Here is a 15,358-nt window from a genome sequence, read left to right on the forward strand (position 1 = left end):
TTCTCTACTCTCTGCAGCTGAAAAACATGAAAGGTTGCCCAGAGCAGTTGGACCATGTGAATCCTATGGAGTCCTGTGCTATTGGCTTCCTAAGGCCCCTGAGTTCCAGATTCTCCTCTAGTCCACTGTAACGCTGAGCAATGCATCTGTATACTCTTTACAAGGCACTGGATAAATATTTGAAAATGAAAGACAATCCATAGGTTAAAGTAAGGCAGCAAGAACACTGTTATATTTGCAGGGGTTTTGTTGTTGCGGGTCTTTTTTTTTTTTTTTTTCCTATAAACTTCAGATTGCAATAATTAGGACTGAAAATTTTACATTATACTTATTTTTCCCATCTCAGCATGAAGAAATATAACTTTTTAACTGGCCCCACTGTTGGGTGTCAGACTGATTTAAAGGTGGCCAGCGTGTTTCACAGCTACCTACATGAGGAAATAAAAGCAGATGTCAAAATCAAGACAAACAGGTTGGCTTGACCAGCTATTCCTCTCCAGGGACAAGGCTGCCTACTCCATTAGCATAAGTATAAAATAATATATTACCTAAGTTCCCAAAAATCTGAGATACAATCCTGTTATATAAAACACAGTCTCGCCCTTACCTTCCCACTCCATTTTCACAGCACATCAACATTTCTAACACATTTAGCATTACAAGTACTGCCATTTTCAGAGCAAATCCAATTCTGTAGTTTTAAAGGTATACAGGCTCAGACATGCCAATACTAACAGAAGACACACTGAAGAGTATCCACCAAAATTTAATGGGTGCACTGGAAAACACTGGGGCCCACTTTGTCTACTAAACACTAGCTAACAAATACCTCCAACATTATTGATGTAAAATTTCAGTTGTTTTGAGAAGACATGATACCAAATTCTCATTACATGTTATTTTAAAACCAATCTTAATTACAGTTACTGTGAACTACCGTACCCCACCTGCCATTATACAGACACAGAAAACAAGGGATTGTTCCAGCATTGTCGCAGGACTGTCACTAAGGAAGCAGTGCGAGCCAGATGAATGACATTTTTCCTACTTTACATACTCTTCTGTAGGTAGCTTAACAGTTTTTTGCTCATTGCATTTCCATAATAAGCAGTTTCTGTGTCACAGGCATATTCTCCTTCTTCAAGGCAGAGTCAAAAAATGTAAGCTCAGCCCTCTATTGCCAAACAGAACAGATGTCAGAGTACAAACTCAGTGCTGGCTGGAGCCACTGGCATTTTGTCTGGATAATATCACAATGAATTCAGGCAACCAGATGTGTCTGTCTGGCATTCGCAAACTGCTGTGTCAGTGGTGATGTCAGGGTTTAACACTGATAGCTTCTAGAACTAGGCACAAGAGAGACAACGCATAGATGAAGTTTTAAAAAAAAGTTCTCAAATGATAAAGGTGTAAACTCTCAGCAGTCTCAGTGGGAGCAGAATGCAAAGCAATACACAAATTCCTTTCCTTAATTTCTTTTAAATGTCAATAGTGAAACACATCATTTGAAAACAGATGCCAAAGGGAAGAGATGATTTCCCTTGTTAGAAGCATCATTTCTTTCAAGAGCACAGTCCACAGTGAGTGTTACCCTGACTCACCAGGCCTTACACTTCCTTACTAATGCTGAAATTGCCCTTTTCCAACTACCAGGATGCCACTGTGAGGATTTTAGCCACCTTGATTAGCAGCTCTCTTAGCTAGCTGTTTCTTAGACCAAGCAATGAGAAGTTTAGGAAAACATTGAGTTTTTGAACAGTGAGATGCTTTTATATTGTTGCATTTCAAGACGTAGGAGATACCCACCTGGTATGTTTCTACAGGCTTTGTTTCCATGTTCAGATCCCAAACCTTGACAGTGAGGTAATCTCTTGTTAGCATGTATCTACCGCTGTGACTGAATTTGACATCTGACACTGAAGAGATAATTTCTGAAAAAAATGATCTGTTACTGGGGTCTTCTGGTTCTTCATAAACTGTTCAAAGAAAAAGAAGCAAGAGAGAAATTAGCATTCTATAAAAAAATGCTCTGTTGTACAAACCGAACCGTGCATTTCTTGTGAAACATGTAATTCAATGTACCAAGGAACATGATATAGAATTAATTATATGCCCAGCACTTAATTTATTCTTTTACCTTTATATAAAAATACAAACTGTAAGCTTTAAATATACAATAATTAACCTTATAGCTATGGGCCCCAAGCACCACTTTGGGAAATTATGTAAATACACCAGTTAGTTCACTACAGCTACCTGTAGCAAGGCAGTTCATCTTTGGTCAACCTTTCTGGGGTCCCCACATCCTGCTTCCTGACATAACCAAAATTCAGGTGTCCCTGTTACATGAAAGGTGTACGTGTGGTCTCACAACAGTCTTGGCATCCCCAGGAAGGGTGGTTACTCAAAGCCTGCCCTGGTTGCCAGAACCAGCTGGCCAGTGTGCAGGCTACTCACTGGCCATGTCTGAAGGCGCCTGAGAACTGAACACGAGAATTTTGATAAGCAATTGCAAATTGCAATTACTTCTTCCCGAGAGGTGAGCAGAAAATAGACAGTGATTTACCATGTGGATACATGAACTACTTAGCTGATGTGCGATTGCTGACAGTTCTGGAAAGCACTAAACTCACTGTATGTGCTAGTTAGCTGTTCTGTGCATTGCATGATCCAACAAGGCAGGGAATCAGGAAATATTGCTTACAGTAACTCCATACAGGGAAATGCAGCTCTTGTAACTAGAAGATTGGTCATCCTTGTTCAGATGTACATAATAATGATACTGGATGACTCCCATTGAATTGCAGGAACTTGAAACAACTGGTATTAGTGGGCTCTGCTTCATCTATTACAAGTCCACTAATCACCAAGGTCTCTTCATCCTTCCCCAAAAAGCCTGCACTAACTCCAGCCCTGCCTACCAGGTGCCTAGAGCAACTCTGTAGCATTTCTGCAGCTATCTGTGGCCCTATGATCCAAATGACCTCATACAGTGAACTTTGTAGAAAGTCAGGCTTTCGGGGTCTTTCAGTTCTCAGCAAAATCAGTAGGGTTTTGGCAGCTACGTCTAGAATAGTCTTTGAAAATTGCCAATTTGGTGAGTGTCATTTTCAAGTTTCAAAAGCAGGTGAAGAAAAGCCGTGTGATGAGACATGAAAATGTGCTGAAAGTGGAACAACTTTTTACTGTCAGTCAAAACAGTTTTTTGTGTAGTCCACTGGAACATTTCTTTCTCAATTAATTTATCTATGACTATGATTCAGACTGTTGAAAGCAACAAGGTTACAGTTTCCATCAGGTGAAATAATGTTCTGCTGAAAGTTAAGGGTGAGTACGTGGGTGGAGTATGTGGGGTAATGCAAAAAATTATGGGCAATTTTCTTTGGGGGTGGGCAGTGGAATGCAGCCAGGCGTGCAATGAGAATAAGGTCTATATTTGAACATGTACCACACATCTAAATGGCAATGAACTACTTCAAAAAGGGGGAAAAAACTTTTCTTTTTAGACAGATTGTAAACGAACAACTTTAAATAGCTCTTTAAAAATTTGCCTAGACATTCTGCAAAGCAGGTATTTTGTAATTATCCTGTCAGATTTTCAATAGAAGTCTGACAAGCACAAAGCAATTATCATTTCTCATACCTCTTCCCTTTAATCTGTCCAAACTATGTACTTGGCTGGCAGGAATTTCATCCTCCTAATTATGATGTGAAGTTGCTATTAAAACCAGGAAAGAAAAAAAAAAAAAGAACAAACCCCACACTAACTGAACTACACCTTTATTTATAGCTGAGACGTATTTTCTTGGCTCTGTGTGTCTCATCCAACTCCCAATGATTAAAAGAGGAGTAATATTTGTACCTGGATACTCTGTATTTTGTTAATTAATGAGATTAAGCCATTTCATCCTTTATCTGTACTGTTCATTGCTTTTCTATCCGTACCACAGTAAGTATTAGAAAGACTTAGATTAATTAACTGCAGAAACTAATGCAGGCATGAAAGCCTCATATTACTACAGAAAGAATGGTAGTGGTAGAAATTTTAGTAGCAGCAAGTCTTTGCAGATAGTTCCTACAGTCAGCATAATGAAGCCAGGAAAATTGTTACAGGAAATTAAGCAGCAGCTCCCAGTGTTACTGAGAAGCTTAGCAACTAGCAGCATATGCCGGAGCAACAGAACAAGGCACTGGCCTCAGGAAATGAAGGTGAGATGCAGTGTTCTTGGGCCTTGGCTATTTCTGGTTTAGCATCAGCATAAGGTTATGCATACACTGGAAAAAAAGCATAGTCTTTATTCAGTTTGGCTAATACAAGTTGAGTAATTGGAGACAGAACAGCAGCGACAGCCATGTGACTTGGACTTCAGTTCAGGCAAGCAATTCAAATTCAACCCCAGCCTCTTCAAGCTGATAGGAGAAAACACGGTGCTGGCCCACCGTTTGCAAAACCAGGTTTGCCAGCCTGCACTGGAAACACATTTTTTGTTCGTTACAGTTTAGACTTGTCTTTTGGAGGCCATTCTTATGCCAGGGGGCAATCAGCACCACAACCACAAGGCTTCAAATCTAGCTTATTTTTCTATATCTAAATAAATCTTGTTAGACCAGGACTTGGAATCAGAACTTTACTGAGATGCGATTACAAATTCTATTATACTCCTCGATGAATTTCTTGATTAACTTCTTAATAACTAACTTTTGCCATGAAAAAGGGTATTTAACTTTCATTAATATTGTTCTTGATAATCTTCACAGTGCTAATTGTATGAAAGACACAAAGCTACCTGTCTAGCTGCAAACTAACGAACATAGGAATCACAAATGGTGTGGTGTGCTGAGCTTTCACATGACACTGCTCAGACTTAAATATGACCTTGATGACAGGACTGTGGAATAGAGAAATATCATGGGATTACAGAGGGAAGCTGAGCATATCTCTGAGTACAGCCAGTGGTGGGGAGGAGCCTCCAAGGAAGACACCATTCCTGCCCATTACTCTGCTGGCAGATACAAGGGTAAACTGGGAAGTCTGCTAGGGAAATAAAAATGCTCAATCCCTTTCTGCACGGCTTCCTGCTCACAAGTTAAAAACCAGGGTAGCTTTTCACAGAAGTCCAGACTTTGGAGAGAAGGATGGGTTGGGTGAAGGATACTTGCCAGAGCACTGTTTTCCTGAATCCTGAAGAATATCTGCAGCAGAAAAATATGCTGCTTCTTTTTCAAAAGGAACTGCCATCTGCTGAAAAACAAACTCTTATCTCTTGTAAAAAAAATTCTTAGTGTTCCTTGAATTTCTCTGATGTAATGTAGACATGGAGACTCTCCTTAGAATCAGTGGATAGAAAAGGCATCTCTAAGGTGTGCATTGATCACGCAGAAATATATGGAGATGTGTAAAGTAAAAAAAAAAGGGGGGGGGGCAGGAACAGCTGGAGTGGGTGGGAAGGTCCATCTCACTCAGCTTCCCTTCCAGACACTGGCCAAAAGAAAGCAGATGCCTCGGACAGTAGCTAAAAAGAGTGAGGTGCACGCACTTCCTACTAACACCCTTGTGGCTCTCACCAAGCCAGTGAGTTGCACTCTGGGTGTTGTAGGTGCTGCCACTGCAACTTACCATTTATTTTAATATGAGCCTGACTCCACAAAATTGAAAGCTATACATTTTGGACGAAACACATCCAATAAAGAAAAAAACCCAACCCAAACTATTCTTCAAGTTCAAATCTGAACAAGAACTAATGGCGGACAAAAATTAGGGCTGCACATGTGAATGTAACCTTTCTTACACATCTTGTTCTTAGTTTTACATTAATTGCCAAAAATGTCTGATAATGTTTAGATTGGAATGTCTCGCTCCACTCAACACACACCACACAAACTGCAAGGGCCACAAGGTGTGAGTGCATGCTTTGAAATCCCACTATAATGGTCTGGAGAGAGAGCTGGTAGTCACCAACGCTGCCTTCCTCTTCAGCTTTGCCAGCTACCTTTCACTGCTGTACAATATTCCAGTTTCCCAAATATGTAATTGTGAAAGAGCAATATCAAACAGCTAGGAACACAGGAAAGTGATAAATCAAACAGCACTACTGTGTGCACTCCACTGAAAAATAGTGAATAGATTGTAGTTAACCATTATCCCAGCAATAGCCAAAAATAACTCAGCCTTAGAAAATGTAAAACCCCATGTTCTCATAAAGGGCTTTTCTCTTTGTTTCTCCCATTTCCAAAGACGCCTATTTTTCATGGAGTCATTGGTGTTCTCCAGATCCCAGCGCCACTGAGAATTAATATTTTGTTCACTGGGCAGAGCTTTAATCATTGCAGGGTGTAAATTCTGGCATATGTGAACTTTAAAAAATAATAATAATGCTAAAAATGGCTCATATGGTGGGTGCAGTGTCACGATCCAATATAGCACACAAAATCCTGTATCATCGCAACAAGGAGCATGCATGATTATTTACATTATATTATAGGACCCTGGGTAATGTCTTTGCTGAATTTTCAACATTCCTTCCACTTCTTTTCCTCTTACCTTCACTTTTTTGTCTGGGTGAAATAAAAACACAAGTACTCACAGCACTGTTGCAAGGCAGATGGTTCCAAAATACAAACACAACTAATGCTTTTAAAATCACAAAGAAGAATGATCTGTTTAAAGTGAAAGCAATAACAGTATCTGAGATAATATGGGCCAGGGGTTAGAAAATTATCTAATAAAATGAAAGTTTATCTGGAGCTACTTTTTATTTTCGACCTGAATTTATAAGTGTATAATGGATTGATGGGATAAAAGAAATGTCAACTGTATTCAGTTAAACAAATCTTTCATTGCTTTAAAAAGAGAGAAACATAGAGTACAAGCTTTGCCAAAATTTTGTTATCATGGCCTGAGCATTTGATGATAACTGCAAGGGTTTACTATTAAATATCAGTAAACAAAACAAAGAGAAACAGACAACTAGCAAAGGAGAAGACCCTTGATGATAATGCTGTGTATTGCTTAAGGCATAAAGATATGAACCTTGAAAATTTCTATTACTGCTGACCAGAAGCAGAACTACAGATAAAACCAAATTTTTGCTACTACAGAGCCAAATATATTTAAAAAGAAAAGCAAAGATGAATCATGCTTACACATATTGCAGAACATGTGATTACCTGGGAGGGGGCGGGGATGGGGACAACAAAAACAAAACCAGGGAAAACTTGAAGATGAAAGCTTAGCAGCTCCACAGATTTGGTAAGAAATCGCATCATTCGTAGGATAAAATCATTAGCAGCCTTAAAAAGTCATTCCCTATAGCAGAAAAAAACCACAGCTTCTTCTGAAGCTATTTTCTTTCTACTTATGAACAAATATTAACTTATTAAGCTTTTTTTTTCTAGAGGATACTGTTTATAGCTTGTATCCTGCCCTGAAAACTTCTGGTTTTATGGCATTTAAGTGTTGTTACTTAGATTTCTAAGTCCTTGGAAATCCTCCAAAGACAGCTAATGGATGTAGAAAATTCTCCAGTTCCTGTTCAAGAGTCACAGCTACAAATGGGTGAAGACAGTTTTGGCAACACTGGAAAAAGAGGCAGTGGGGTTAACGAGGAGGCAGAAGACCATAGAAGCCAGAGACAGCGAAGATGCTGGAACAAGAGAGGGAGAATAATTTTCTTTTTTATTATCCAAGCATGCAAACAGTCTGCACTTAGGCTGAATTAAGGACTTATTTCAGATAACCTCTGGGTTACACGGGTACATACACAACAGGTGTATTTCAACTGGACCTGGGAATACTGGTGGTGGATCAGGTAATTTCTCAGCAGGCTTTAAGTTTCATAAACACAGAAAACAGATGCAGTCTCAGGCCAAACAATTTATCATCTAAATTAAGTCTCTCTTTCATTTCAGATCCCAAATGAAAATGGCTTCAATACCTGATTAAAATGTACTGGAAAATGGTACTTTGAAATGTATGGAGTTTCACCCATCTTGACAGACTAGCCACAGCAACTTGCAAAAGGAACAAGAACCAATATGCTCTCCTGATAGCTCATAAATAAACACTTCCAAACATTCTTTTTTTTCTGGAATACATGGTTATACTAATTAAATGTTTCTCACAAAACTCTAGTATGTTTAGATGGCAAATTAGCACCATTCCCCAAGACAGCTGTGATTTGCTCCACCACATATATTTCATAAAGTTTAGTATAAAAACCTAAGCTAAATTTCACTGAATTTCTATAAAAATACTAAACACATTCTTTGTTTTGAGTCCATGACACTTGTTACTATCATTCAACACAGAAAGCATTATATTTTTCGTGCCATTTAATTCAAGTTGTGCTTACATCTTGAGCTATGTGTAGTTCTGGTCTTATCTCTAATGTGTTAGAGGTCTCAAGAAGACACAAAAATGGGCAATAATAATGACCAGAAGTATCAAATCACTTTGATGCGGGGAATGACTAAATAGACTGGGACTCCTCAGCCTAGGAAAGACTGAGGGGTTTGTAATTAAGAGTGGCATGGAAAGGATGAATAGGGAACGACAGTTCACTTTGTACACTGTCTCTTCCAATCAACAAGTAGGGGTCACCAAGTGAAACTAGGAAAGGGTAAGTACAGAGCAGATGGTTCTTCGTACTATGTATGCCTAATTAAGCTACTAAAGACTTTACTGAAAGATATTGTGAATGGTAAAAATTATACAGAGGTTCAAAGTAACTGCACAAATTCAAGGAAAAAAAACCCCAAACATCCATTTGAGTATTGTTAAATGCAGTAAGTTCACTGTGACTAAAGTCCCTGAACCCCAAGGCTCCAACTGCAAATTGCAGAGGCTAAAGACTGTACACTTGCTCTGTTCTTAAATTTTCTGTTGATGTTGCTACTGCCCACTATCAGAGCCAGAATACTAGGCTAGAAGGACCTCTAGTCTGCCCAGGTATAGTCATTGTTATGCACTGTTTGAAATCTACTTTAGGATTTCATACAAAAGAGTTCGTGGGTTCATTCTAAGTGAATCAAGACCAATCGCAAAGCTCCCTTTGAAATTCATGGTCTCTTTATGCCTTTTAGCTTAATTGTTTATGATAGTTTGATTTACCATTATTACTTACTCTATCTTTCACTATCTCTGAAAGTTTTTTTTTTTTTGTATTAAGCCAATCCACTCATACATTCACCTCCTTCAGAAATTCTCTTTCAAGATCAGGATGTTCTGCTAATGTGACAATCTAGCCTTCGTGTTCTATACTGATTAATATGGTTATATATGTGTGGGAATTTTTGAGTCCACCTTCATAAGCAATCAAAAATACAATTATTTTATAAGACTTGAAGTATAAACAAGTAACCACAATTATTTAACATTTTATGTTACCATAGCCTGTAGTTGCTCACCCTGTTTTAAACTGAAAAAGCAGTATCTTTTTATATTTCGATTTTCTATTTGTTTTCATATAATTCAGAGGGCACCTCTTCATGCCCTGGTCACTTACACATCATTTTCCTTCGAGTAAAAGCAAGTTTCTGAAGCTACCTCCGCACCACAAGACTGAAATTCCACCTATCGTAAAGCATTCTTTTATGCAATGACCCAATATTAAAACTAGACTTCTCATCAATACCTCTAGAGAGTATGGCTTTTAAAAGTGGAGCCTCAAATCAATATTTAAGAATCTGTTTTACCATCTGCAGTGAGTTGCTGCAGCTTGTCACAAACCACAAGGGATAGTGCATTAGTGCTGAAAGGCAAAGCCAGATCAATAGCTAAAGATCAGTGGGTGGGAGCTTCACTACAGAGTTGCTTGTATTAATGTAACTTTGCCAGTGAATTTGTTAATAAAGAGAAATGGTGCTAAAGAAGGCAAGGAAGTGAAAAAACGCAAAGCTAATCTAGAAGATCAAGCCTCTTTAAATCTCGGTCTCACACTTATGTGCATGTTTAATGCCACATGTTGTGAGCAATCTCACAGAGTTTGTGGGACACAAAACTACTACTCTACAGCCAAATTCATGCGGTCTTTCCAATCTTGATATATAAGATTAGTGATAAATCAGGGGTTTATCCCCCAGTGAAACAGGATCTTGAAAGAATAATGTCGGTTTCATGAGACATTGAAAAGCAGTATTTGTTGCTATTAAAAAATTAAGCAAACAAGACAGGAATTTTAATAGCCTGAATAATTAAAGCAATCTTACAGCAATTATTTGCTTTATCTGTGTGTGGCTGGGGGAGAGGGGTTAATGAAACACCTCTTCAATCATAAATCATTTACCATTGCTTCAGGCTTTTCTCTTCCTCTTACTATTTGATAGCTAGAAGTACATAAATCAGTTTTTTTCTTCCTCTGATTTAATTTTAACATATCTTGCACAACTGGAGGAAATACTATATAGACATAATTGCATTTCTGCAGAAACACTTTGAAATTTTCATTAGCCATGTTTTAAATGTCTTTATTATACATTCATCCAAACTGAGCAGAATGGAAGCTTTGGAGCCTGTGCTAAAGGCAATCTTGTACAAAATTTCAATGGGATTCCTGCACAAGGAAGGATCCCTTCCAGGATCTACTTTAGCATGCGTGAAACTGTAGTAACAGATCTTCAGTGACAGTCATAATTACAAAACTATCAGGATACAGGTACATTTTTTCATTGGGGATATAAAATCAGCAATGAATATATGCCTTTGTAGTGCATGCTTATAAAATATATCCAGAATTAGGATAAGGAGAACAAGCCTTTATTAAAGCTTAGGGTCAAATCATTACGGAAACTCAGATAAGTTTCACTCCTGTCACATGAAACCTTGCAGATTTTGCCTGAAGTGGACATTACTTTGACAGTGGCCTCTCAATGCACAAAGGGAGAAGGGTGGCTGTCTCTCTCTCAGATGATAACCTGATATGCAGAAATAAAAAGCGTATTTTAGATGTAAAGCTCACATAAAAGAAAAAGAAGTTGTCTCTCTTCCAGTCATACAATAAGCATCATTCATTTGGAAAGGTCAATATTAATTAGCAAATCCAGCAGGGGTATTCTGTCACAGGCTTTTTTGTGCATCTGGTTGTTCTTTGTTGCAAATGAAAGATAATCCATATTCAGTTAGAGATCTGAAAGCTGTCTCATCTCTGAAATTCCAACCTCCTTTAAATGACTGGTAAATATAATTAACTTAATTTTAAAAATTCAACATATTCAAGCAGATTATCCTTGATTTCTGTTGTGGCTGCTTCCAAAGTTCTGAATTTTTAAGTTTAAAATCAAAGGCAATCAAAGGCAAAAAACCAGCAGATAACCAAATTGAGTTACGTGCCAGACTGACAGGACAGTGGCATTTATCCTTGGGGAAGGGCTGGCATTTCTTTCATGCCTGGATTTCAAATAAATGTGGAAAAGGAAAAAAGACAACACCCCCATCTTTGGGTCACAAACCAAACCCCAAATTCACTCTGCATTGCTCTGAAGACCATTTTATACTTTTAAGATATTAATTATCCATGCCATGGAATTGGGGAAGCACGAGCTGAGCTGCTTTGCCCCTTTCAGGAAGACTCCAGAGAAGATGACTGTTAGGATTGCCTGTCATCTACAAATGCTTCTTTGGTCAAAGGGAGGGGGGCTCTAAATGGCTCCCGTTATAGATGCAGATGCCAGAAGCTTGTGAAGTCTGTATGGAGGATGGAAAGCATGAGCTAATGGTGACAGAGGCTAACTGCATTATGTAACCCCAAAGTTTGTATTTTAAAGACCACCACGGCTCACGAAGCAATAAAGTTGAAACTGTAGCTCCTCCTTCCTTGAAGTGTTTTGTTGTAAATTTTTCACATGGGTAATGGATAATTAGAAATAGGATTTTAGTCTACAAATACATATTAAGAAATGAACACTAAAAAAAACCCTTAAAGCAACATACGGCTTTTAAATAGATTACAACTTCTGAAGTATGCAATGACTTTAAGATATTTAGGCTATTACACAGAATATCAATAGGAGTTATACTCTTGAGTGACTTAAATTTCCATGTTGCATAACTATACAGTTTCTATTTACCACTTAATACTGAATTTAATAATTCTGATTAACTACTGAAAAAGCTCTTCATTTTTTCTGACTTCACATGCTCAAGCTCAGTTTTCTTTAGCTGATTGCTTTATTAGAGGATTTGTTGAAACAGCCATGTGTACCTATCTAGTCTACAAGCTGTTTGGAAGAATAATTTACCTCCATGCACATTTATAAGGAGCTCTGAACATAATATTAACAAGAAAAGATCAAAACCAAATTAGCAACTATTTATTAATTGAACAGTTGCATATTATACTGCTATAAGTATTTTTTAGTCAGGACGGTCTTACTGCAACAGTATCCTTATGCTTGTCTTCCTTGTCACCTGAATCTCTTGCATGAGAACTTATGGAATTTGGGGTAGGGGGTAATTCTTTTATTTCTTGGATGTTCCCGGACAACTGCTCTAACAATGATACTTTTGCAGCTGTTAGCTTCCCTTGTTTCGCTGTTGTCACAGATTTCCCATATACTGCCTTCTTTCCACGCTGCATTGCCCTGCATGTTGCCTGAATAACACCTCAAAGATGGCCATTGTGTATTTTGCCACGTATGTTATTTAAATGAAAGCTTCCATATTACTTAAATTAATTCCCTATTTCTTGCTGCTTGAGTCTGACTTTCACATCTGTTTTAAATCTTTACCTATAACTCCATGGACTGCAAGGACACCTTCTTCCTTATTCCCATCCCTCTAATATTCTAAATAAGCAGAGACATTCATCTTTTTTTTGACCTCTTCTCCAGAATATTTTGATGGAATTCTCTCCCACTACTTGCAAAGTCTGATAATAACACAGCAGAATATTATGTATGTATCTCCCCTATGGTTACAGATTGGGCTTTCCTGGATATCCATTTGTAATGGCCACATATATTTTGCTTCTGATTGTTCACCCAGCATTGCATGATCTATTAAAGAGGTGTTCTAAGAAGCAGTTTCAGGTAGTCTATTAGAAAAACAACACATTTTATCACACCTTATCGGTATCTGACTGACCATTTAAAACTCAGCTACTGACCTGATATTCTTTCAGTGCCTTATGAATAGATTTGGTGGTCTGAGATAATTTTTCTAGGGGACAGAGGTCCCCATTACAACTCATCACAGAAATTGGCAGCATGCTAATAAATCTCAGCATAGGCACCAAGGATGAGTAGATAGGGAAGAAATCTGTTGTCTCTTCCACGTCAGAGACATGAAAGATTTATAAGGGAAACCTTGTAGCGTTGCTGTCACTAATGCTGAACAGAGAGATTTTGCCAGTGAGTTTAGCAAACTAGAAATCTTCAAGAACACTATTATTTATTAACAGCCTGTGTCAGTGACTTACACTACAGATATTAGCATGTAATTTATTTATACAGTATGGCACAGCACTTATTCATGGCACTATCTAGATTTGTACAAATGGAAGGGCCTTTCCCCCAAAAGCTGCAACTGACTTTAGCCCAGCTATAGTAATTTGGATAACAAAGGGTCTGAAAAAGGAGTAAACCCAAAAGTTCACAACATATGCTCAGCATCCAGGTATTTTTTATAAGTTTTACATTGGATCTTTTACCCGTAAAAATATGTACATCCATTACAATCTCGGAACAGCATCTGAAATACAGTACATAGTGATATTAGACTGAATTAAGAAAGTAGGCTTGCATGGCAGGACATAAAGGTTTACAGTGACTAGTAAAGTCACTGTAGCTGGTTTGGTTGAGAAGTGAAGTCAGTTATGGGGAAAGGTGGAAAGGCGAGCTCAGCTAGGAGAGCAGGGTACTGATTACGCGTATGCACTGTGTGTAAAGCAACGACGAAGAGGAATCAGATGCACAGTGAAGGTACTAAAGAGATAATCGTGCATATATTTGATTTCCCAGAATGATTGTTTTTTATGATATATCCTTCCAGGTTGCTATGGGCTTTATGTAATTAGTTTTGCTTGCCTCTGAGAGCTATACTCAAAACCACTCCAATCAGCAGTACGTGGGCCTATTCCTTTTAACGCTTTGGAAGTTTTACCATCACTGTATCAATTTTGTATTGCACATGTGTGTGCAGACACACTCAGCTTCTCAATGAGCTTGACTTGAGTTCAGTGCGGCAACGCTACATTAAATGGCTATTTTCTAACTCATAGATCTGGAAAATGGGGTTTAATCAATGACCATTAGATCTTGCGCTCCCTTCTGGCATAAAATGCCTTCTTTCATCCAGGGTTACCGTATTGTTGTTTTAATAAGTTATGATTGGCATTTGGCACAGAGTTACAGGGGCATGGAGGCCTTATTAGTAGGAAGAAATGAAAGTATTATGGAACAAAACAATTAAATGGGACAGGATAACTCACAGCAATGTACCAGATTGTACCATGCTCGCATTTCACTTCATGGTATTGAATTCCCCCTACAAGTACAAGTGGATATAGCTAACAATGGTAAAACACTTCTCTGCTTAGGAAATTGTCCTGAAAGGTTATTTTCTGTAATTGGAGACCACATCCTACGAGGTTCTGAGCATGTGCACTTCTCCTTGCAGCCAAAAGGCCTAGTCATGGGCTCTTTACTGCATTTACTTCAGTTAAAAAAATAGCTTGTGTGCTAAATCTGTGCACCATTTATGTCTCACTTAAATCTTCACATGTTTTCTTCCCCCACTGCTGCCCCTACTAATAAGATCCACCTACCTCAAAAGGTTCAAGTAGGAACTGAGTGACATAAAACCTCTTATGTGCCCTTGGCACTAAGATAATTTCTCCTGAATGTCCTTCCCAATGTTTCAACACTGCAAAAGAAACTGTGATCCAATACTGTGAGGTGGAAGTGTCCTGGAAGCCCTGGTCCTGAAGGTGGCTAAATCAGAGCCACCACAGTTCGTTCATTAGGTTCTCAGCTCCTAGTGGTTTTCAGTCTCAGAAGACCAGGAATAAACAGGTTGTTTGCACAAGGCAAAGTGCCCAGGCTTGCCAGATTGCTGGTGGGAAGAACCATATTCTGTCTTATCCAAACTATAAAGAGCTGATAGCAAGACATTATGAACATGCATTTTCCTTCATCCTTTACTTCGAGAACAAAGACAGTCCCACATTTTAACATTTTACTTCCTTGTTCTTATGTAGGTTTCGGATATGAACTGTCATGAATTGGTGGCTCTGTCTCAGTGTCTCACAGGCTACATAAAATCACTTTAGGACAGATGACACCTATACCAACACAATACCTTTTTCTCCCCCTCCAATATTACTTACTGCATTATTTCCTCCGTATCTGTACAGACACATTATTG

The 15,358-nt window shown here is 38.4% G+C and overlaps 1 protein-coding gene across 2 annotated transcripts in view; it reads right to left on the reverse strand.

The window, feature by feature from the left end:
• Positions 1–15,358, reverse strand: part of PPP2R2C (protein phosphatase 2, regulatory subunit B, gamma) — a 140,776-nt gene that overhangs the window by 14,072 nt on the left and 111,346 nt on the right. For both annotated transcript variants that reach the window (XM_010583483.1, XM_010583484.1), the window contains exon 7: positions 1,807–1,976. In XM_010583483.1, the coding sequence (XP_010581785.1) occupies positions 1,807–1,976 (170 nt within the window). The remainder of the gene's footprint in view (positions 1–1,806; positions 1,977–15,358) is intronic.

The sequence above is a fragment of the Haliaeetus leucocephalus genome, unplaced genomic scaffold, assembly GCF_000737465.1.
Source record: "Haliaeetus leucocephalus isolate CR32 unplaced genomic scaffold, Haliaeetus_leucocephalus-4.0 Scaffold906, whole genome shotgun sequence".
NCBI classification, from domain to species: domain Eukaryota; kingdom Metazoa; phylum Chordata; class Aves; order Accipitriformes; family Accipitridae; genus Haliaeetus; species Haliaeetus leucocephalus.